At 37.0% G+C, this 23,939-nt stretch overlaps 2 protein-coding genes across 11 annotated transcripts in view; both read right to left on the reverse strand.

Moving 5' to 3' along the window:
- Positions 1-421: 421 nt before the first annotated feature.
- On the reverse strand, positions 422-13,813 carry tnnt2e (troponin T2e, cardiac). 4 transcript variants are annotated; one of them, XM_067391634.1, is made up of 18 exons: positions 13,776-13,813; positions 12,742-12,746; positions 11,990-12,010; positions 11,720-11,725; positions 11,497-11,517; positions 11,377-11,397; positions 10,984-11,001; positions 10,864-10,887; positions 10,247-10,273; positions 10,117-10,138; positions 9,948-10,005; positions 7,340-7,456; positions 7,163-7,240; positions 6,949-7,062; positions 6,676-6,788; positions 6,493-6,583; positions 4,860-4,897; positions 642-827 (listed from the first exon to the last, which is right to left on the reverse strand). In XM_067391634.1, the coding sequence occupies exons 1-18, from the start codon at positions 13,811-13,813 to the stop codon at positions 782-784; spliced, it is 858 nt and encodes a 285-aa protein (XP_067247735.1). In that variant the 3' UTR covers positions 642-781. The 4 variants fall into 4 exon arrangements, with proteins under 4 accessions (XP_067247736.1, XP_067247735.1, XP_067247733.1 ...); XM_067391635.1 differs by lacking the exon at positions 4,860-4,897 and having other exon boundaries at positions 422-827; XM_067391632.1 differs by lacking the exons at positions 11,990-12,010; positions 12,742-12,746; positions 13,776-13,813 and having other exon boundaries at positions 11,720-11,890.
- Positions 13,814-15,585: 1,772 nt separating this feature from the next.
- Positions 15,586-23,939, reverse strand: part of cald1a (caldesmon 1a) — a 65,591-nt gene continuing 57,237 nt past the window's right edge. For 2 of the 7 annotated variants that reach the window (XM_067391629.1, XM_067391628.1), the window contains 3 exons: positions 23,303-23,371; positions 19,387-19,423; positions 15,587-17,391 (listed from right to left, as the gene is read on the reverse strand). In XM_067391629.1, the coding sequence (XP_067247730.1) occupies positions 17,378-17,391; positions 19,387-19,423; positions 23,303-23,371 (120 nt within the window). In that variant the 3' untranslated portion in view covers positions 15,587-17,377. Of the gene's footprint in view, positions 17,392-19,386; positions 19,424-22,979; positions 23,024-23,302; positions 23,372-23,939 lie in introns of all 7 variants that reach the window. The other 5 variants (XR_010895670.1, XR_010895669.1, XM_067391627.1 and 2 more) reach the window with 5 other exon arrangements.

A 23,939-nucleotide genomic window follows, 5' to 3' on the forward strand; every position in this document is an offset into this window, starting at 1 on the left:
ATAATATTATAATACAATATAGTATTTATTTAATTGTACCTACATACAAAAATATTTTAAATGTGTGTGAATGCATTTATTTCTTAACGTTTGCAAAAATCTTGATTTTAATATAGAATAATATAGAATAACAGTCAAACCCTTTATTAAACTCTTGAAACTAAAAAAAACTGATTTTATCTTCTAATATTTAATAAATATGTTCTCTGATACACTACAGGTGCTGGGTTGGCATTGCCCTTTAACATACCACTATAATTTATTCATGTGTTTTCAATCATCAGGTCACCTCACAAAAATATTCCTCTTTGCATATTCTTATTACTTATATTCGTTTCATTTTAAGGTCACTATTTAGTTTAAATTGGTTTATTATTAAAATCATATTTGCTTTGCACCTCCATCAATTTCTTTTGTGGGTTTTAGTAATTCAAAAATCAGGTTTTCCTTAATGTCAAATAAACATTACCTTTACAAATGGAAAATGTACAACTTGAGAAACAGTTACCTGGATGCTTTGTAGACAATTTGACTCTTTTAATGTTGCAGGGATAAATTTACATTAAATTTAGTGATAACTGCAAAATACTTGTGTTTTCAAGACAAAAACAAAAACAAAAAAACAAGCAGAAATACAACATGACATCAGTAAAACATGTCACTTTACTGTCTCTACATGAGCAGTCAAACAGAACAATGGCTTTATAATGACTACAACTGCATATGTGAAGAAGGTTGCAAAGTCTTCTGGATCTCTGGGGTGTTTCGATTCGCTGTACGTTTACCTCAGCCTGCCGCCAACCTTGCCCTTGCCACGACCTTTGGCACTGCAAAGAGAAACATAATTATCCAACCAGTTTATCTGGCTGCATATCAAATAATTGCTGATCATTTCATCAGTCCACCGATCTACTAAATCACTCCGCTATGAGAACATAACTACTTAGCGAGCTATGAAAATTATTTTGTGCATTTTCTAATCATAATGCTAATGCATTTCAGATTTGACTTGGAAATAAGCAAATTTCTCTATTACAGACCTGGTCTCAGAACATAGACTATTTATCTGAGCATACCCTAATTAATATTCATGAGCTAAGGCTTAACAACCCCAATCCAAAAACTCAACATGGAATATTCACAAACTACTTTACTTCCATAATATGACACATTTCAGAGTAAAAAAAAAAATAATGTGGGAATTTGTTGTATTGTGGAAACCTATTTCTATATGGCAGAGCATAATTAATATTCATGAGCTAAAGCTTAAATTGCGATAGTCTTTTCTTTTCTAGTGTGAGGTATATATCAGTGAAACGGCTTGACGAACAAAAATAAAAAATGTAGGCCGAGAATTGATTGGATGGTTGCGGTTTGCAATTGGTCGATCTCATGTGAGTGACAGGTTGTGACACAAATGTGCACAGACAAGAATTGTCTATTTTGATTTTGAAGGTGACTTTAAAGCTGCAATGTGCAAATTTTAGCGGCATCTAGCGGTGAGGTTGTGAATTGCAACCAACGGTTCAGTCCATCGCTCACCCCTCCCTTTCGAAGCACATAGAGAAGCTACAGTGGCCAACACAGCACAAAAATGTCGTCATCTTACTTCTTTACGTCTTAACCATATGACTACTACTACTACTACTTCTTCTTCATGCATATTCAACATAGTGATGACGCAAGCTGCCTCTAAAAACACCAACGAAGAAGTAGAACAACAACATAGTGATGAAATGTGCTCTGTTGAGATTTGAGATTTTTCTATGAGATAGAAATGGCTCATTCTAAGTTAATAAAAACATAACAGTTCATTATGTAAGGTCTTTATACACCACAGAAAACATAGTTACGTATATTATATTGCATTTTTGTTAATAGATCCAACTAAATATTACACATCGACCCTTAAATTGTGTTGTGACAACGCAACAACCCTAATCCAAAAATGATTCCTGTCCCCACAACCTCATGCTCAGCCTCAACAGCTAGATTGATCTTGATTTTGACAAAAACAATCAATAAAAACTGAGGCGACATTTAGAATAGAAATGTGTGCTTCAGGGCCGGTTCACACAGAATGCGTTTTTGCTGTTAAATGCATGAGATCTAGAGGCTTTTTTTAAAAAAAGGAACTTTTTTAATTTGAATGCTGCTTTTAGAATGCCGTGTAACTCATGAGACGCTGCAAAAGAGGCGCGGCGAGAGCGCAACGGTTAAAGAAGTCCATCTGCCACATTGAAAAACAATGGAAAAGTAGCGCAGTGGAATGGAAAAAAGCATTCTGTATGAACAGCCCCTCGAAAAAAAGAAAGAAAAAAAAGACAATAGCAGTTCGCAAAATTAGAAGAGACACGTTTCATACACATGCAAGGGAAAAGTGTCATTCAGTCACATGCAGTCCATGTTGCAGTCTTGCTTTGTCCTAATGTGTTTCTTACCCTCTCGTTCAGCCTACAGATTCCGTCTCCAGAGGCAAAATATTCATTTTGAACTTACCGTTCCATTGGAGTCTGTCTCATTTATGTCCAATCAATATATTTAATGTCTTCCCTAAGGTCAACATTTACAATACTTATCTGCATATATGAGTGTATTTATGGACAAATACATGTACTGTATGTGTTGGCGAGTAAAGTACGAATGGAAGGAGCCACTTAAACTGGTCATATTAGGATTGAGTGTAAAGATCCTAAACATTTCCCCGTTTGACACTGGGATTGAGCTGAACCACATGCTCCGAGCTCGCACCTGTCAAGATCGTACGGTTTCATCAGGCCTGGGATCTGAAAGGAGCGGGAACTGTTGAGGAGACCAAACTCAAAACTGAAGGGATAATTTACCCAAAAATGAAAGTTCTCTCATCATTTACTCACCCACATGCCATCTCTAATGTATACCAAACAAAGATTTTTAGGACCGTAATCTCTCTGAGTTCATATAATGCAAGTGAATGGTGCCAATAGATTGACACTTGAAAAACCACACACAGCGATTGAGGCGGTGATCCATACGATCCCACAGCAGTGGTGTCATTCTCCCACAATGTGATTAGTGTGTGTGTGTGGTGCGTCCAATGATGAATCACATAGTTAGGCCTATAGTTTTGTTTTGATCATGAACCGTTTTTTTTTTTTTTGGTCATCTTTAAAAGTTTGTCACCATTTGTAAAACTAAAATTCTCACAATGTAGTTGAACTTGCATTTGGATAAACAAAACAAAACAAAACAAAAACGAACAAAACAAGATATGAAATTACCACTATAACCAGTAGATGATGGCAGTGAAGCTCATTAGCCATTTCCAGTCCTTTTTTGCTTTCGAATTTAGTTTTTTAGAGATTTTAGAGACATTTGTAGGAAATGTCACAAATTCTTATGAAAAACGAAAACTTCAAATTGCGAATGACATTGCACAGACAGCAAGTAAAGAGAACTTCCTTTATAATCACTGAAGCTGTCAGTCACAGTGCGAAAACTCCCGTTTAAATCAATAAATCTGACTAAACATCACAATAAATCTTTTATTTAAATCGTGTCTCCGCTCTGTTTTTTATAATTAGAAGATTTGTGCACATATAAAACTTGCTCTAAACAAACTCATACAGCATTTGAGAGAAACTAAGTGGATTCTTACTACCGGTAACTTAAACCCCTTTGATTGGTCATTATTTTCAGCAGAAATGGCTGTAATTGGCCTCAAAACTCAAAGCTGCAAAAGATTGTTGTAAATAGGCACATTTGAAATAGGCGTCGTTAAACTTATGTGACACGAACATAACAGATGGCTTTAATTTACTTGTCTTTCTCGTTTATTAAATAACTACAAATTGTAAGTTACATGTGGTAATATAACTCTGTTAAAGGGATAGTTCACCCAAAAATGAAAATTTGATGTTTATCTGCTTACCCCCAGTGCATCCAAGATGTAGGTGACATTTTTTCTTCAGTCGATCACAAATTATGATTTTTAACTGCAACCGCTGCCGTCTGTCATTCAAATAATGGCGGTTGATGGGAACTTCATCTATAAGAGTGAATAAACCTTGCTTAGACAAATCCAAGTGAAACCCTGCGGCTCGTGACGACAGATTAATGTCCTAAGACACGAAACGATCGGTTTGTGAGAGAAACCGAACAGTATTTATATCATTTTTTACCTCTAATACACCACTATGTCCAACTCCATTCATGACTCCTTTAGTGATGTCTGATCGCGCTCTGTCTACGGCAGTGATGTCTCGCGCATATACTTCAATGAGTGTCAGACATCACTGCCGTAGACAGAGCGCGATCAGACATTTATTCACTCTTATAGATGAAGTTCCCATCAACCGCCATTATTTGAATGACAGACGGCAGCGGTTGCAGTTAAAAATCATAATTTGTGATCGACTGAAGAAAAAATGTCACCTACATCTTGGATGCAATGGGGGTAAGCAGATAAACATCAAATTTTCATTTTTGGGTGAACTATCCCTTTAATCCTGCTTTGCATTGACCTGACCAGGCAGACCCGGTTTGGCAGCCGCCACACCCTGCCATACCCAACTGACACCCCTGTCCCATTATCATATGGATAACTATCACTATCACTGTGTGTGGTTTTTCAAGCATCAAACAAGCGACATCCATTCAATTGCATTATATGGACTCACAGAGGAGGCGTATTTTCCTGAAAAATTTCAATTGTTTATCTGTAGAAAGAAAGTCATGGCATGAGGGTGAGTAAATGGTGAGAGAATTTTAATTTTGGGGTGAACTATCCCTTTAGCAGCAACACTTCCTCTGCTTCCTTCATCTGAGCCAGACCTCATTGAAACCAGGGGAAAGTGACCAGTGTGGCTCAGGGTACTTACCTCTGGTGATCTTTGACTCTAGCCAGTAGCTGAGTGATCTGTAAGGAACACATACGGAAGCCTTGCTAAGCACAAAAGACAATATAAACAGGACCAGCTGATGGGGGAAAACCTGTGCATTCGCAGACGTCCGCTGCCTGATTGCAGCCACAATCACGTCACCTGCCTTCACCGACGGACCAAGAGCCCAGACCCGACACAAATCTGACTGACAACAGTTACTGACAGCAGGCTACACAACAGTGAGGTGGCCGCCCTCAAAGCCAGTTACTTACAACTTCTGTTGTTCATTGATTCGGGTCTGGAGTACATTCATCTGGAAGCAAGTCACAGTTTTAGACAGGTAGGCCATGGACGCCTGTTCATCACGGCGCCAAAATGGAAGCTAATTTACCGTGGCCCTGATATTAAGATGCATTTTGGTTGAACGGATCACAAGTAGACGAGGGAGACTGGTGTTTTTGTCCGTCTCTTTTGTCCACTTTCAACCAATTCTCTCCTGATTTCTTCGAAGGGAGGGTCTGTGGGTGGGTAATTATATGTGCTTTTTCAGATCTTTCGATCTAATGGACAAATAAGCTTGTGCAATTTACATATGAACGCGATCAGAGATGACGGAAAAACACGGAGAGCATCAGCTTTCGTTTCTGCTCTGACAGCCGCAAGACAACGCCAAAATCTGTGAGTGTTTTAGGAATCAGGAATGGTGAGAGAACATTGTGCTTGGTACATTTTTTTTTCTTCAAACCAAATTTTTAAATCCCGTCTGGTGTTCCCCATAATGTTTAGTCTCCAGTAGATGGAGATTAGGCGGGTCTTTTGTGGCTGTTCGAATGCATTTGACCACATGAGTGTTTACACTATGAAAGGGAGTGTCGAATGCATTTTCATCTACCTCTGGAAGTGGTCAAAAGTGGACAAGCTCAGAACCTTTAGATATTTAGTGTCGCCTACTTGTGATCCGATCGACCAAAACGCATCTTAATACCAGATGTACCAGGCCTTAAAGCCAACATGAAATATTCACAACTATTTAACTTCCGTAATGTGAATATATGACAGATATTTAACAAGAAAAAAAAATTAAGCTGGGACTTGGTTTATATACTGAAAAAAAATGTAGAAACAATTTTAACTCAGAAATTGCTAGTAAATTAATTACAAAGAAATGACTAATAACACATTTAATTTAACATGAAATGTTGAATAGTATTTTCTTGAAAAACAAATTAAGTAATCTTCAAAAATAAAAAATTTACAGTGTATGACAGGGCTTGATGTCATTTTTGGAGGGATTAACAATAGCACTAATAGTATGAATTAAGAAAGTAATTAAGTTAAAAAAAGGTTGTTTTCAGGTTGACTTTAAGTGATTTACGTCGAGTCAAACTAACAAATTTTTAATAATATGTTATAATCCACTTTCTGTAGAATTGTGCTTAAAAGATCTCAACAAAAACAGCTGATACCGACATAAATAAAGAAACATTTTGTCTTGAAATTAAGACATTAGGGCAAAAGGAATGATGTTTGCAACAAAAACACAATATGCAAATCCCATATTAGCAGTGTAATTTATAAATAACATATATGCTATGCTTTGTATGTTGTGTGAAGTTGATAACACACTTACGTCATATTTCTGTCTCTTCAGTTTCTCGCCGAGGTCGAACTTCTCGGCCTCCAGTTGCATCATCCACTGCCAGAGCTCATTGGCCTTCTCTCTGCGAGAACCAATCAGAAGCTTCGTCAGTGGCCGTTTACGCAACACCGGCTGACGCGAATGGTGATGGGATCACGTTCAGCGGTGACTTACTTCAGTTTATCTTCAGACAGATGATCGATGTTGAGTGGCTTCCTCCTATCCGCCAGGATCTTCTTCTTCTTCTCTCTCTCCGTCTGTTTCTTCGCCCCTTTGCGGCCCTCGCCCTGCGAGACATAAATGATGTTGTTTGATTCAGAGAGAGAGAGAGAAGCAGATTCTTCCTGCAGGGTCTTATTTTCACATCTAGGTTATCCTTTTCCATGCAGTTTTTGGATCAAAATCCAACATCAAAACTTGTAGTTTGCTATATCTCTTAATTCAAACCTTCTGCTGGATTCCTCCATATGTGTGTGTCATGTTGGTAAGAGCTTTCTTCTTCTTGGCGTCTTCATCTTGTTTCTTCCTCTGTTCCTCTTGCTCTCTTCTCTCCTTTTCTTCCTGTTGAGAGATCCGATGGAGAGAATTTCACTTATTTCCTCCATTTCTATTCTAGCACTCAGTGTTATAGAGGTAATTGGCTGAAGGGAGTGTCACTCACGGCCAGACGGGCTTGTCTCTCCTTCTCCTTCTCTGTGCGGACTCTCTGCTGCTCGGCTCTCTCCGCGCGACGCTTCTCCTGCAGACAGACGCAACACAAGACTTAATGTTATTTAACATTTGAAGCTGTGTAATCTGAAACCCTTCTGGATTAGAAAGTGTTTTCGGATTAACTTACGATTCTGTTGACCAGAGCGATCAGCTCCTCTTCATCTTTCTTCCTCTGGATAAAATGAGCTTCAATCAGAGACTGAAGCTCAGATAAATCCTTCTCCTGACGCTTCCTGTGAATGTCCTATTACACACACACAGGTATTGACATAAAATCAATATTGTTGTGCACAGTTTTGCAAATTGTGGATGACCGTTCACCCAGCTAACAAAAATATGTTTTAAGAACGTTCCTATGAAGTTATGAAAATGTTTTAAACATTTATTTTCTTGGTTATGTGAACGTTAAGGGAACTTTTCATTTTATAATTTAGCAAAAATCATGGGAACGTTACTTTTGAATGTTCTTTGAAACAAGTAGTAACATTTAAAAAATATTAGACAAATGTTCCATGAACAATGTATAAATAACGTTTTTGAGAACATTATTAAAGACCGGATAATTTTGAATGAACATTCTATCACCATTACTAAAAGAATGCTTGTTCATAACTTTGAGAAAACCTTGCCAGAATGTTAGCTAAAGTTCTGAGGATGTTCCCTGCTAGTTGGGCATAATCATACAGTATTCATAGATTTTTGGAATAAAATATCCAAAAACCACTAGAACAATGTTATATATTTTGTTGACTTGCATACTTAGTACATTATCCCAAATGTTTCCAAAAATGTTTAAATCCAGAGAAATAATCCATTTTAACCAGGACACAGACCGTGTCCGTGCGTTGCCTATCAATGACATCATCCCCGCGTTACCCTCGGTTTCCGTCTGTTTTATTTTGTAGAAAGCATGGAAACATAAAAAACGCTCTAATATATGATGTATATTATTAGACAGGTGAACAACTCTTTGTATACATTCTTTGACAGAAAACTAGTCATGTAAGTCTTATTGTTTAAAGGTGTCATCGAACGTTTTTTTACAGGATGTAATATAAGTCTAAGGTGTCTCCTGAATGTGTCTGTGAAGTTTCAGCTCAAAATACCCCATAGATTTTTTTAAATAAATTTTTTTAACTGCCTATTTTGGGGCATAATTAGAAATGCGCCGATTTAGGCAGCGGCCCCTTTAATTGCTCGTGGTCTCCGCCCCCTCCCGAGCTCTCGACTCTATCATTGCATAAACAAAGTTCACACAGCTAATATAACCCTCAAAATGGATCTTTACAAAGTGTTCATCATGCATTTTGTATGCATGCGTCGGATTATGTGAGTATTGCATTTATTTGGATGTTTACATTTGATTCTGATTGAGTTTGAGGCAATGCTTCGTGGCTAACAGCTAATGCTACACTGTTGGAGAGATTTATAAAGAATGAAGTTGTGTTTATGAATTATACAGACTGCAAGTAATTAATAATGAAAATAACGACGGCTCTTGTCTCCGTGAATACAGTAAGAAACGATGGTAACTTTAACCACATTTAACAGTACATTAGCAACATGCTAACGAAACATTTAAAAAGACAGTTTATAAATATCACTAAAAATATCATGATATCATGGATCATGTCAGTTATTATTGCTCCATCTGCCATTTTTTGCTATTGTTCTTGCTTGCTTACCTAGTCTGATGATTCAGCTGTGCACAGATCCAGATGTTAATACTGGCTGCCCTTGTCAAATGCCTTGAACATGAGCTGGCATTTGCAAATATTGGGGGCGTACATATTAATGATCCCGACTGTTATGTAACAGTCGGTGTTATGTTGAGATTCGCCTGTTCTTCGGAGGTCTTTTAAACAAATGAGATTTTTATAAGAAGGAGGAAACAATGGAGTCTGAAACTCACTGTATGTCATTTCCATGTACTGAACTCTTGTTATTTAACTATGCCAAGATAAATTAAATTTTTCATTCTAGGGCACCTTCAAATCTCGTTTTCTTGATTTACCGCGAGTACCATGTTTTACCATACCTAATATCAATCTAGCTTACTGCAGTGTGCAACAAGTGTCTAATAGCAGCCACCGAGTGAACGCTCAGAGTAGCATTAGAACAACTTTCAACACACAAATGTATCTAATATGATAAAAATCTTTAATACATTCGCTCATCCATGAATATGAGTCCCGTCGGATTCTTTTCCACCAGCTGTAGTGAAGGCAACATCTCCCATGATTTTGCAAAATCAAGACATAATCAAGCTACGCCTTTGTTTTGAATAAGCAACCTCTAGTGGTGAAAATTACATATTGTGCCTTTAAACAGAGCACAAGACATTTTTTTTTACTACCTGATGAACACAGAAATGGTCGAAACATTGGGTCAGAGTGAGGCTTTGAATTTGTTCAGTTCGCACCATCCAAATGAAAAATTATTTTCAAACTTTCATTTGCCATTTTTTGTAATTTCTTCAATCATCTCTCAGTTTAATTTTAAGTTCTGACAGTAGGCTACTGTATCCTACAATGGGCTCAAATGAATCCTTCATTTCAAGTAAGATGAATGAAATGAATATACATTAAGATTTTTAATATTAACTATTTGATCTGACTGCCAGAACTTAAGACATTTTTACACTAGATTCAAAAGGGAAAATAACAGTTTAAATATCTGATATAATAATTGCTTTGAAAAACGTGAGACGCGGGCAATGGAATGGGGATACTCACATCAAAGTCCACCTTCTCTCCTTCAGGAATCTTGGGAGCAGTGATGTTGGGCATGAATCTGTAAAATAAGTGTTACCCATGAGGACTGACGGTGTGCATTCTTCACGTATGAATGTATGCAGATAAACACTTGACTTTAGTAAGAAAGATATCAATATATAGGACATACTTCGGCTTTGGTTTTGTCTCATCTGGGGATAAAACATATAAAAAACATCATCACTGACTAATGATATGCCACACAAAGTACTTCACATGTCGACTTTGGAGCGAATGTGTGTGATTTTAGGAGCAGTTACCTGCGGCCTCCTCCTCTACAGGGGCTTCTGTTAGATGAAGACACATGAACAGACAAAAGTTAAGACTACTTGCATAGACACGTATTTAAGTTGTTAGGAAAAAAGAACAAAAATCCCAGAACAAAAGAAATTATTTGATTTTGAAACAAATGCCCGGCTGAATGTGACGACCCAATGTTCTGACAGTCTCAATCATCACACATGCGATTTAAATTAGCTGATAAATAAACAGTTTTTGTCCTCCGGCCTTCACAATGAGACTTCATGCCGTTGTAATCACAGTAAACATTTGATTCAGATCACTCTCGAATCATCACATTTTGAATCAGTTAACAAGATAATGAGCTGTCCATCATGAAGACATGTTTTGTGCTTTTCTCATATAGTTAATCAGTAAGATTTACATTTAATGAAGTAATGGCACTGGCCACCCAGTACTGCTCACATTATTAAGGTTGAACAGATCATGTTACACACTAAACAACCTGTCAATCCTTGAGAACATGCAAAACTTTGCCTATGTTCTGTGCCAGAAAAAAAGAGAAACTGAATGCCTTGCTAAATGTTTGCTTCATAATCTATATTTTATAAAAGAATGTAAAGCTGAAGAGCTTTACCTTCTGGTTCAGGTTCTGGCTCCTCTGTTCAGATACGAGATAAGTGGTTAAAGAATGAAGATTTACAAACACTATAAAGGTATAAATAACCACAATATTCTTAACAACTGAAATAATTACCTTCTACATCCGGAGGCTCTAATATAAGAACAGGAAATCAGTTAGTTTATAAAGACTGTTGTTTAGAGAACTTATAAACATGCCAAAAAATACTAAGATCTGCCATTCAGGAACAGATATTCTGACTGACAAACAAATTATTTTTTTGGATAAAAGACATGGAATTTGGAGAAATCAATTTTCAGTTTATGGCAAGATATTTTCTTAGCAAATGAATCGAGTTGCCTGAATGCAGGTCTTGGTTCAAATGGTAAGTGCTAAAATGAAGGAATTTTGTATTGTGCACATAGATATATGTGTTGATAGTGGTTTAAAGAGAGCTGACTATATGATATTATTTAAAAATCATAAAACATTTAAGGAATTGCATTAATCAAATGAGGGAATGATTACCTTCCACCTCAGGGGCTGGTTCTAATATGAAAATATAAAATGAAATATTAAAGACCTTGCACTGGTGATGGCAAATGTACAGAAAATCACCACAAAATAAAGGTCAGATTGATGCATTACCTTCCTCTGTTGGAGGCGCCACTATTGAAGAGAAACCATTGTTATGGAGTGTAATGCAATGCGTTTTCAATATCATGCAAATTGATGTGTATGAAGATATGCTAGCTTTTGTTTTTAATGATATTAAATGGTGAATTTACTACTGAAGTGAATGAACAATATAACAATGGGTGCATAAATTAATGAATGCAAGTATTGCCAAGTATATGTTTTTAAAAATTACCTTCCACTTCAGGAGGAGTGAACAAATGAATGCAAGAAGGAAGGAAGGAATAATAATTGCATGAGTAAATGAATGAATTAACTGTGAGAATAAACTGAAATATCTGCATGCATTTATGTGAAAGATGCTAGTCTACAGCATGAAACAGACCTTTCTAATGGTTTTAGGCCACATTTGCTGTATTAATATTATCTAAATCTAAAATATTTTGGAGTTAATTTTATATTCATGCAGGAAAAGCAACACAACACACAGTGAACACGGTTTTACCTTCTTCTTCGGTTTCCTCCACTACAGTGTGAACATAATAACCATTAGTAGCAAATACATTCAGAAGCATTTGATCAGTCTTTGCATAATCAAGATGCTGAATCACGTTAACTGATCATCTTTAACCTTTGTCAGAACATTGAGATCCACCCAACAGCTTGTAAATGACATTTTGAGAAATAGTTCATATTTCACCAATAGGCTATCTAATGCCATTTGCATGTGACCACATGGACCAAATGATGTGTTAGATGAATTTTACATGTTTTACATGATCATTTTAACTACACCATAATGCAATCCAGGCGCATCAGAAAAACATGCTTCTACTACCTACGTTTAGTTCTATGCTTAGTGTCAGGAAATATACAAGAAGAATTTGTCGCCAGAGGTACGTTTTTCCAATGAGCCTGGGGTTCCATGATACTTGCAGACAACAAGCGTTACATTTTACATTCACGGACCGTTATGGACAGCACACAAGAAACAAATGTGGTGACAGGAAATGGACATGGGCAGGACACACTTGACTTGATGTAACAATGTCACCCTGAACATATATTAGTTGAACCTTTGAGTTTCTACTGGACATTTAGCCAAGGACAAAACAATTCTTGGGCATCTAATTTGTCTAAAATAGCACATGCACACAAGCCGACAGCATGCAAAACTTCCTCTGGACCAGCCTCCATTTCCATGAAGACATATTTAGTGATAGTGCATGAATAGGTACTCATCTCAAACTGGCTTACCTTCCCTATTACAGACGCACGGGGTGAACAGAGAAAAAGAAATGAAAAAGGATAAACAGTTAGGGTTAGAGGAAATGTTGCCAAACATTAGAAACACTGCAATAGAATCACTGCAATAATGATCCATAGACTCTTAAATGGATAGTTCATCCAAAAATGAAAATTATCCCATGATTTACTCACCCTCAAGCCAGGTGTATATGACTATCTTCTTTCAGACAAACACAATTGGAGTTATATTAAAAAATATCCTTGCTCTTTCAATCTTTATAATGAGAGAAAATGGCGCTCCTGATTTTGAAGTTCAAAAAAGCACATCCATCCAAAAGTAATCCATACAGCTCCAGGGGGTTAATAAAGGCCTTCTGAAGCAAAGCGATGGGTTTTTTGTAAGAAAAATTTCCATACTTAAAAATTTATAAACTAAAATAACTAGCTTCTGACAGACAACCTACGCAAATTGACTTGAGCCAAAAGAGTAACTTCTGAAGCCTCTCGCAGTTAAAAAAATAGGGCTGGGCAACAAACTCAAACTCCTCTTATATCGAAATCCTCAGACATTTCTCTTTAAAAATTCTTGTTTTAGACTTCTAATTCGTGACCGGTGTTTTGTTTTGCTCGCTTCCGTGTTCGTCAATACGTCATGCATCGGGATCAAAAGATCAAAGCAAAGTCAATTTGCGTAGGCCGTCGGGTGAAAGCTAGTTATTTTAGTTTAAGATATTTTTCTCACAAAAACCCATTGATTGTGTTCATCTAGGATGGCTTGAGGGTGAGTACATTTTTATTTTTTGGGTGAACTATCCCTTTAAGCATTTGCCCATTTAAATCCCAACAGCGATTTTTTTTTTTTTTTTGGCCAGGCAGTGTATATGTTCATACTATTAAAATTTAAGGCATTTTAATGCAAAGTAACTAATCACCAAATATTTTATACTCTTTAAATATTTTAAATATGAGGGAAGAACAAAACACTAAATTTGGTTAAGGTATTTATCTGACAAAATTAGAAAAGCTAATGACGTGATACGTACTGCACTTCCTCCTCCACCATTTCCTCTGTGTCAGCCATGACTAGTTGATTCCTGATAAAGTAAACAAGTTTAAGTTATGCATGTCAAATTAATTCAATTAATTTCTACTTCTTTTACTAACAGCAGAACAGTCTTGTCACGGTCTAAAAACCATCTTTAAAATTCTTCTACAAGTGACCCTGATCCCAGAGATGTTGAACACTGTTGGACCATAGGATTCATATTCACTACCATGTTTAACAAGCAATGAAAAAGCTGCTGTGCTGCCCTGTGTGTCCACCAGGAAATAAATCACCACACTATAAATGAGATGAATGAGTGAGGGTGGCTATTTTTGCCAGCTATAAACTATGCGGTTTGGAACAGGTGCTCCACACTTTTCCAAACAATGAACTTGGCTGGTCTCATCAAGGCCTGTTGCTCATTCTCTGTGTAAATCAAGAGTGCATGTGTCCTTGTCATCTATTTTTGAAGCACATTGTTTGTGTGGAACATTGTTACACAGCACCTACTGACATTAAAGACCTGTCTAGTTTAATGCAGCTCACAATGATTATGTACACTGACCCCAAAGAGTATATATGAAGAATTAAGTCACACTTAAAATTATGTGAATGTCATTACATTCGATAACAAAATATCTCTCTTAAAAATAAAGGTTCTTTATTAGCATCAATGGTTCCATGAAGAACCTTTAACATCCTTGGTACCTTTTCATTCCATTTATGAAGTCGTAAGAAGAAGGTTTATTTATTAGATTATTAAAACGTTCTTTAAAAAGTTCACTGAAAGGTCCTTTGGGGTACCAAAAATGGTTCTTCATATTTATTGGAACCTTTTTAAGAGTTTACTGTTGATTGTTTTAAAAGTAATACATCTTAAGCACACATTTTCAAGGAAAACATATCACAAAATGAAGTTCGTTGAGGTTTTAAATAAAAAAAGCAGTAGATATGTTCAATATTGAGACATAAAGTAAAAACATGTTGATGGTTAATGTGATGAATGACACCCATGTGAACTTGAGGAGAACCAAGTTCATACACCCTCTAAAAATATTACCAAACTGAAAACTATTGCAAATGAAAGAGCTTTAGCAACATTTAACACATTTGGTTTGAATTTTGCTTTTACTGCAATCAAATCCATGCATATTGTGTGTAAAGTCACCAAATATTACTGTAGCTCCTTAAGTTTCAAAGGTCATTAGGTTATCCGATTGTAATCATTTCTTATTTTCACTCAATAGCTGTTCAATATCTTGTCTGATGGAACTCAAACTAATGGCTCTTCACAGAGATCATCTTGGATAAAGGTTTATTTGACATTGTACTTGTGATAATGAGAGCGTATCAGAAGCAGCCAGAGGTCTGAGTGCAGCTTCTCTGACCAAATCCACCAAGTCTTTGCAGCAGATTAACTGTCTCACTTTGGTGTTGCGTGCGTTTTACGTTAATCAGCGAAGGCCAGTCGTACTCCATCCGAAAGGCTGGAATATCACAGGCTGACGGTGGCAGGAATGTTGCCATTGATAGTCTGTATTAAGCAGCATTAAGAGAAAACCCCAAAGCACGCAAACCACCGGTCCCTCTGGCGAACAAGACAAGCATTGCATTGATGATTGCACAGGAATGAAGAGGGTGATCCTCAGGCCTGAGTTCACACATTATGGGCAACTTTGCAGAATCAGTTTAATCCAGTAGGCATGCAATTGTTTGAATAGATTTTAGTTACCAATGAACTCGGATCCAATAACAAAATCCAAAGTCTCTTACCTAAGATCTCACCAAGAAGAGAGAGAGATGGGGTCTTATCTCGAGGGTCCGTGCAGCAGACAGTTTCAAACTAACCCAAAGCTCACCTAATACAGACCTGCCAGATCATGTGACTTTGCTCTGATTGGTTGCCAGAACTGAGCCTATTGTTGGAGGGAGTGGAGCATGACAGTTAGGAGATATATGGTGGAGATATATTGGTGGAGTATTGAGAAGAAGCACACTGTCACAGGTGTTGTTCATTGGTCTCTTTATTGTGGTCACTGAGACAATGATACAATGTTGCTCTGTATGGAACTATTGGCTACAAACGGTCATATTTGTAACAAGGTAATTGTAATTAAAGGTGGTGCGACTTGCATAGTGTTACTCTGAAACAATACATAGGTGTTTACAAAGATGAAACACATAGTAAAAAAAACTTGATTGTCAAATACAAGCAGAATACAGGAACCTTTAGAGACATTAGTGTTAAGCTACGGTGGCAGAACTGCACTGTAAAAAATGTTTTCATGATTTGTTATCAGTTTGTCAAATCATCTTCAAAAATGAACGTGGTTCAGATTCAGGTTCAGTTGATTAAACCAATCGCCTTCATTGTATTAATTAAAATTTTTAATTTCAATGAACTCACATTTTTAAGGCAACCAGGTAACTTACTTTAAGTTGAACCAACACAATTTTTAACGGTGTGGATATTCTTTGTCTGACATGTCAGAAATGACACATGTTTAAATGATGATGTTCTGCCAGCTAGCCATGTATCGAAGGAGGGCAAAATCCGTATTGCAATTTAGGATGAATCGATTGCAACACAGAAAGAAGACACTCAGAAAATGAAACACTTATAAACATAAATTGACTGTCTTTGACTATCCTTGTCCTTCTCTCTGTCCTTGCTGAAATCAGAATTAACCAAGGTTTTGCATTATATGCAAAAATTGTGAAATGTACTGATCAAATATGTGATTTAAACCAAAAAGTGCATGTTCCCTTTCTTTCGAGTTCTCTTGTTTTAACCAATACCGATTATTCCACATGACACATGGTGATTAATACTTATAGAAAGATGGTCACAAACAACTTCAGACCAGTGTTTCCAAGAGTACAAAAAAGCCAAAGATAATGTAATAATAACGGTACGACTATAATGGACTTCTGCTGAATTAAAACTTGCTTTGATATAAAATAATATTGAGAGCAAAAGCAAAGACCTTCTTGTATCAAGCAGTAACATATATAGTTAATTACAAAAACTTACACTATGTGCTAACATATATTATTAAGACAATTTAAAAAAAAAAAGAATCGTTACGACAAAAAGTACAAAATACAGCTACTCTACTGGTGCTCATATTCGGTCTGGAACTGGCGAACATATAAGAAATGCAAGGTGAAGCTTTGCTTTAGTTATAAATTAACAGGTGAGAAGGGTAACTAACATGTTTAAAATGATTTGTGATTTGACAAAAGACAATTCGGAATGCTACTCCTCGTCCTCCTATCCAAGAAATCTATTTTGAGCTGTTATATAAATTTTAACAAATTAAAGTTGGATTTCTTGTTTTCACAGCCTAGATTTCAGTTTAACAGAAGGTACATGCAACTGCGTTTGTTATGATGGTGCAAGATGGTGGCCTGTGAATACAGTGATAAAATATATATATATTTTTTTTTACATTTTTCTCTCTTTTATACCGTGTCTACACACATAGATCTTCCTTGCAGTATAAAATGCTTGTGTTTTTTTTTTTGGTATTAATAAAAGTTTAAAAAAGGAATGTTGTGCATTCTCTTGGTCCCTGCCTCTCTGGCGTCTTTGAAGGGTTAATGGCCCATTCCTGTTAAGAGACAAAAGCGAAAAGTCATAAAATTGCATGAAAATAAATGAGATGACAGACATATTTCAGTTTTTACTGAATTTTTGATCAAATAAATGCAGCATTGTTGTAATTCATATAGAACCCTTGAACTAAGAGATCTTTAGTATGTCAAATTTGACCCAAAGTCAAATGTATAAAATGATTATTGTCCAAAAGCATGTTTAAACATGATTGTTGCCTATTCTTTATGTGATCTGGGTCATTAGAAGACAGGGTTAAATGGCACGTGTTTGTTACATTTTTCATTCAGTTAAGAATATTTGAGACAATTTAAAATCTTTGTAAGCTTAGCATTGTATTTGTAACATACACCCTTTCTCTTATGCTCCAGAGCTAAATATAGCTCAAAGAATCTCTTAAATGTAAGGCGTCTATGTGTTTGTCCATGTAGACGTAAGTTTTCATGACATCTCCATACGGCATGCGAGCGTACTAATCTGCCGCCCCATGCAGTAATGTGACAAACATGCAGCTTTAGCCCTGCTGGCACTGACGGACGCCCAGAATCCATGGCGTGATATTGAGACGAGCAGGCCGATGTGGGGGAGGGCAATTCAGGGCAGGCTATAGCAAAGACCTGTCGCCCATTACCCAAAAAACGCTTGGCACGCTCGAAGGCCACCGCGACCTCTTCTAGAGGAACAAATGGCTTGCATTCAAAATAGAAAACAATGCCAAATAGGCATTTTAAAACACTGGCGTGCCTGCAGCTATGATTTATCAGTGCAAGGGCTTCCTGGCAGAGAGATTGTGGTTGTTGTGCAATATGGAGAGACCTGCCCTTCACAGTAGGACTTCATTTTGACCTCATGTTGGCTTGGATGTATAGGCACAATAAAACTTGCACTGTGTGCTAAACAAGCAAGCTTTTTTTGTTATCTAAACCCTAAAAGCAAAATCTCTTTCAAAATTTTTTCCAATCTAGCCACAACCGCGACAGCAGAACATCTTGACAATTGCTTGGTTTCACTTTTCTGGGGTTTTCAGAAGCAGAAATCGGCGTAGTTGGTAAAACTTCTATAGCGCTGAACAGAAACTATAACAAATATAATTTTGTGTTTCCATTTGCTCCAGTATCAAAAGAAAAATCCACAAGAAAATCCCCCCCAAAAATCAAGAGATTGATTATGCATGTATGTATATATATATATATATATATATATATATATATATATACACACACACACACACACACTAGCCACTCAGCATTTTCACTGGCCACAATTTTTACATCGATACCATGGGGGAAAAAAATTTGGCAGCAGGTATATTAGGCTGCTGTCACTTTAAGACCTGACGCACGGATCTATTATACTGTTACACATGCGTTTTCTTTCTCAACTGTTTATGTTCATTTAAAATATAACTGACTGTGTTTACGTAAATACTCGCTAAGACCGGCATTTTGGCATTATTTTGTGTGTATTTGACTGTTTAATAAGCAATAAGCAGTGAAAAAGAACTCAATTTAGAACTGAGAGACAGCTTTATATGGCGCAATTTGGGTGTAACCCCAAATTATGCTCAATTCGTGCAATCCTACACTGAAAATCAAGCCCTGCAACACCAGCATTATTCAGGTTTGTGTGTCAACTCGCTGTCGGAGAGATGAGAGAGCAAGAAAGAACAGCTGGTATCGTGTAGCTATTCAGTGGAAAATGAGTATCGAAAGCGCTTCAGATATTTCAGTATCGATATGTATCGAAAAATCAATATATATATATTTATTTCCTGTGGAAATGTGTCATCACAAAAAAGGGTCCATTCCGGTGGCATAGCCCCGCCCACTCTGTAATCTCATTGGTCCAAAACCGTGCTCTGTGTTACATCTATGTGATACATCAAATACATTGTAATTGCCTGTGATTGTGTCACATCACGCAGCAGTTATGGGTTGACAAATTTGTTGGGACATGGTGTTACTCAAATACAATTTCTCTTGTCGTCACTTACCATTGGTGACGGATTTGGTCTCTCCTCTGCTTGTGACCTGGTGAGGTATAAATCCAAAAGAAAATGGAAGAAGAGAGAAAGAGAAAGAAAAAGACAGAATAAGATTAACGTAAACAAAAGCTAATGTGCTAATCAGTGTGGCCGAGTCCTTCCCAGCCCATCCGTCTGGTATTCCACTTATGCCTTCACATTTCATTTTACATTTCCTTTTTAACATAGTTTTTTTTGTGCCGATGTGCTCCAAAAAGTCATCAGTGAAAGCACTTGTGGCCGACATGCTGCGTGTACAATGACAGGAACATGCTTAGCATGGTTTCATACAGCACTCTTTTTCCAGATTCACATACAAGTGAAACCCTCATTCTTTCCACTCCTGACCAAACAGCACTGTTGGTTTTGGTAACATCAGTGCGGTTATTACCACAGATTTCCCTTCATTAGGCTTTTTACGTCACCATTTACCAGTCCTTAAAGCGCTCATGGCCAAAAATGCAATCTGTGGCTGACCGCGGCCTTGGCCTGATCTTGACGCCTCGCTGACAGTCCAGCAGTAGATTCTATTGTGCCCGTTCCAAAGATAGAGCTGCCCGCTCTGAATGACTACCATTATTATCTGTTTGATCTGGGGATATAAAAATATGAAGGCCAGCGCTCGTGGGAATGCCTTTTCAGGTTCAGGCGATGGGATCGACTCATGATAGAACTGGAATTGGTTTCTATTCGTGATGTGAATAAATCGCCATGTTTGGTCAACTGCATCCCAGTCATGCCAGCATTAAAATAGATCTTCTCACAATAGGCAGAGTCCTTTGTAAAGGGGTGATGGGTGTTAAACCCATGTGTGAGGGAAAAAAAGAGCAAATGAAAGAGAGAGAAGGTGAAATTGATCCTTTACTAAGCTCCGCCCTAATTGCCATCCACCATATTATCAGACAAGCTTTTGCTCTTTTTTAATGTCCTGTGTATTTGGATATTTTTTAATGGAATTTTAAATATGTATTCCATTTTTCCATTTTAATTTTTTATTAGATAATTTTTTTTCCAAACATATGGTAAAACACTGTTGCCAAGTCACTTATACTGTAAGTATACAAGCTATCCAGTATTTGTTTCTTTTCCAAATAAATTATGAACTACATTCCCCACAAGGTGAATCAATGTTAATTAATTTACATATTGACTTAAAGGGATAGTTAACCCTAAAATGAAAATTATCCCATAATTTACTCACTCCCAAGCCATCCTAGGTGTATACGACTTTCTTCTTTCAGCTAAACACAATTGGAGTTACATTAAAAAATATCCTGGGTCTTCCAAGCTTTATAATGGGATTAAATAGTAACTGAGATTTTAAAGCCCAAAAAAGCTCATCCATCCATCATAAAGGTAATCCATACGAATCCAGGGGGTTCATAAAAGCCTGTGATGTGGTTTTGTAAGAAAAATATCCATAATCATAAATTTATGGACTGTAATCACTAGATTCTGGTAACGTCCGTCCGCACGTTCACGAGAGAGTCGAGTTCCAGCATAGGATGTAGATGTATAGTAACCTTAGTGCTGGGCAACAAACTCAAGCTCCTCCGACATTTCTCTTTAAAAATCTCGTTTTAGACTTTCTAGTTTGCGACTGGTGTTTTGTTTTGCTCTGTCCTCTCTGTGATTCATCAATACGTCATGCGTCAAGGTCAAAGTTCACTCTAGCGCCGGGACTCAACTTGCATACGGAAGCCAGTGATTATAGTTTCTAAAGTTATAAATATGGATATTTTTCTTACCAAAATGCATTGCTTCACTTCAGAAGGTCTTTATTAACCCCCTGGAGCCATGTGGATTACTTTTATGATGGATGAATGTGCTTTTTTGGGCTTCACTTTACAATTCACTCCCATTATAAAGCTTAAAACTATAAATAAAGTATTATAAAACTATCCCTTTAAGTCAAAGCAGAAGCAATCGTTCACAGTACCATGGTGAGTATGTTGTAGAAATGTTATCACTTCCCATCAAAAGAGGCTTTTGCCTTTTCAGTTTACTTTCATAACCATTTAAAATGATTCTGTTTCGCATTCTTTCGCAGTCTTTGCAGTTTTTAATCACATTACCGTATAACTTAATTTCTTTAAGTTTTGCCCTTGCAAAACCTTCGACCATGATTCTAGGGTGTTGTGAATGGCTGCTGGGATGTTGTTACCCATGCTTCACCCAAGGAGTTCTGGGTGGTTTCTAGGGAATAGCTAAGGAGTCCTGGATGGTTGCTAGGGAGTTGCTAGAGTGTTTTGTGTGGTTGCTTAAAATGGCAGAAAAATGGCATACACAAGATGCTAAGCAATTTTTTTCCACTTTATGAGCACATATGTATACAGTACAGTCCAAAAGTTTGGAACCACTAAGACTTTTAATGTTTTCAAAAGAAGTTTCGTCTGCTCACCAAGGCTACATTTATTTAATTAAAAATACAGTAAAAACAGTAATATTGTGAAATATTATTACAATTTAAAATAACTGTTTTCTATTTGAATATATTTCACAAAGTAATTTATTCCTGTGATGGCAAAGCTGAATTTTCAGCATTATTACTCCAGTCTTCTGTGTCACATGATCCTTCAGAAATCATTCTGATATGCTGATCTGCTGCTCAAGAAACATTTAATGTGTACAATTGTTCAAAATATTTGTGTACAATATTTTTTTTCAGGATTATTTGATGAATAGAAAGTTCAAAAGAACAGTGTTTATCTGAAATCTAATCTTTTGTAACATTATAAATGTCTTTACTGTCACTTTTGATTGATTTAATGCATACTTGCTGAATAAAAGTATTCATTTCTTTAATGTCTTTTCAAAAAAATAAAAATAAAAATTCTTACTGACCCCAAACTTTTGAACGGTAGTGTATAATGCTACAGAAGCTTTGTATTTCAGATAAATGCTGTTCTTTTGAACTTTCTATTCATCAAGGAATCCTGAAAAAATTGAAAATAATCATAAATGTTTCTTGAGCAGCAAATCAGCATATTAGAATGATTTCTGAAGGATCATGTGACACTGAAGACTGGAGTAGCGATGCTGAAAATTCAGCTTTGCATCACGGGAATAAATTACTTTGTCAAATATATTTAAATAGTACAGAGTTATTTTAAATTGTAATAATATTTCACAATATTACTGTTTTTTACTGTATTTTTAATTAAATAAATGTAGCCTTGGTGAGCAGACGAAACTTCTTTTAAAAACATTAAAAATCTTAGTGTACTGTATATCACTGTTCAGGAACGTATCCTGTTCATTCCTATTAGAATGTAATGCTTGTCTGAGTGAGCAATGGTAACTAAGGTGGGTGGAGCTTAACATAAGGTCAATTATTGCAACAGGAGTTACTCCTGGTGACTTCAGCTCTTTAAAGCACTTCCTTTTTGCAAACCAACCGCCTGCTCTCGTGGCAGTGAGCAAGAGTGTGAAAGAAGCTCTGTGAAGAAACGAAAAAAGCCAAAGGCATGACATCACAGTTCCTAAGCCATCTTGTGATGTGAAATGCATTAAGTGTGGCTCATCAAACACTATGCATTCCTGTGTGATAAAGTAACATTTACCTCCTCAAGGTGGTCAGATCTGTAGACAATTAGCAAGGGGATGGCTTAAAACACAAAACACACAGGCAATGTTATGGCAATGTTATTCTCTGGGATTATACTGCAGCTATCATGCTAGAGTGGAGTTATGACTGTTACTGTCTCCAGAGTCCTAATGGCATGCCTGAAGGGTTATAAAATACCCACAGCCTGTTGTCTGGACACATAAGTGCTTTATTAATTTATTCTCCAGGGGCATATGAAAAATGTTACGTGTAGAAATAACTAAGCGAGAAAGCATCGGGCTGATTGGGGGAAAAAAAACAACAACTGTATTTGGTTACCTTGGTAGCAGAGGACCCTTTGTTTTCCCATAGACTGCGTTTGCTGGTCACGTCACCTGGTTTCAGGTCCTGCAGGAGGGGAAGGGGGTGTAATATCACTCGCGAGATGACCCTGAACTAAACAACTCATGTAAACACATGTACATGCACGTCAATCCGACAGAAATGACATAAGGGATGCCAGTGTCCTTAAGGCAAGGGAGCATACTTGGAGGGGAGGGACATACCTGATCTTCAGCAGAGAGAGAGAGAGCAGAAGAGAGAGCAGAGGAAAGAAGCCCAGGGCAAGAAGCAAAGTGAAATCTACAGTAACAGTGGAAGAGAAAGAGAGAATGACAGGAAAACTGTGAAGGCCAAGGTGAGGTGCACCATTTTGATATGACAGAAAATAATGCTGCTCAACAAAGATTATATATATATATATATATAAAACACTGATCAGGCATAACATTATGACCACCTTCCTAATATTGTGTTGGTCCCCCTTTTGCTGCCAAAACAGCCCTGTCCTGTTGAGGCATGGACTCCACTAGACCCCTGAAGGTGTGCTGTGGTTTCTGGCACCAAGATGTAAGCAGCAGATCCTTTAAGTCCTGCAAAGTTGCGAGGTGGGGCCTCCATGATCGGACCAGTTTGT

This window comes from Chanodichthys erythropterus, chromosome 8, assembly GCF_024489055.1.
Source record: "Chanodichthys erythropterus isolate Z2021 chromosome 8, ASM2448905v1, whole genome shotgun sequence".
NCBI classification, from domain to species: domain Eukaryota; kingdom Metazoa; phylum Chordata; class Actinopteri; order Cypriniformes; family Xenocyprididae; genus Chanodichthys; species Chanodichthys erythropterus.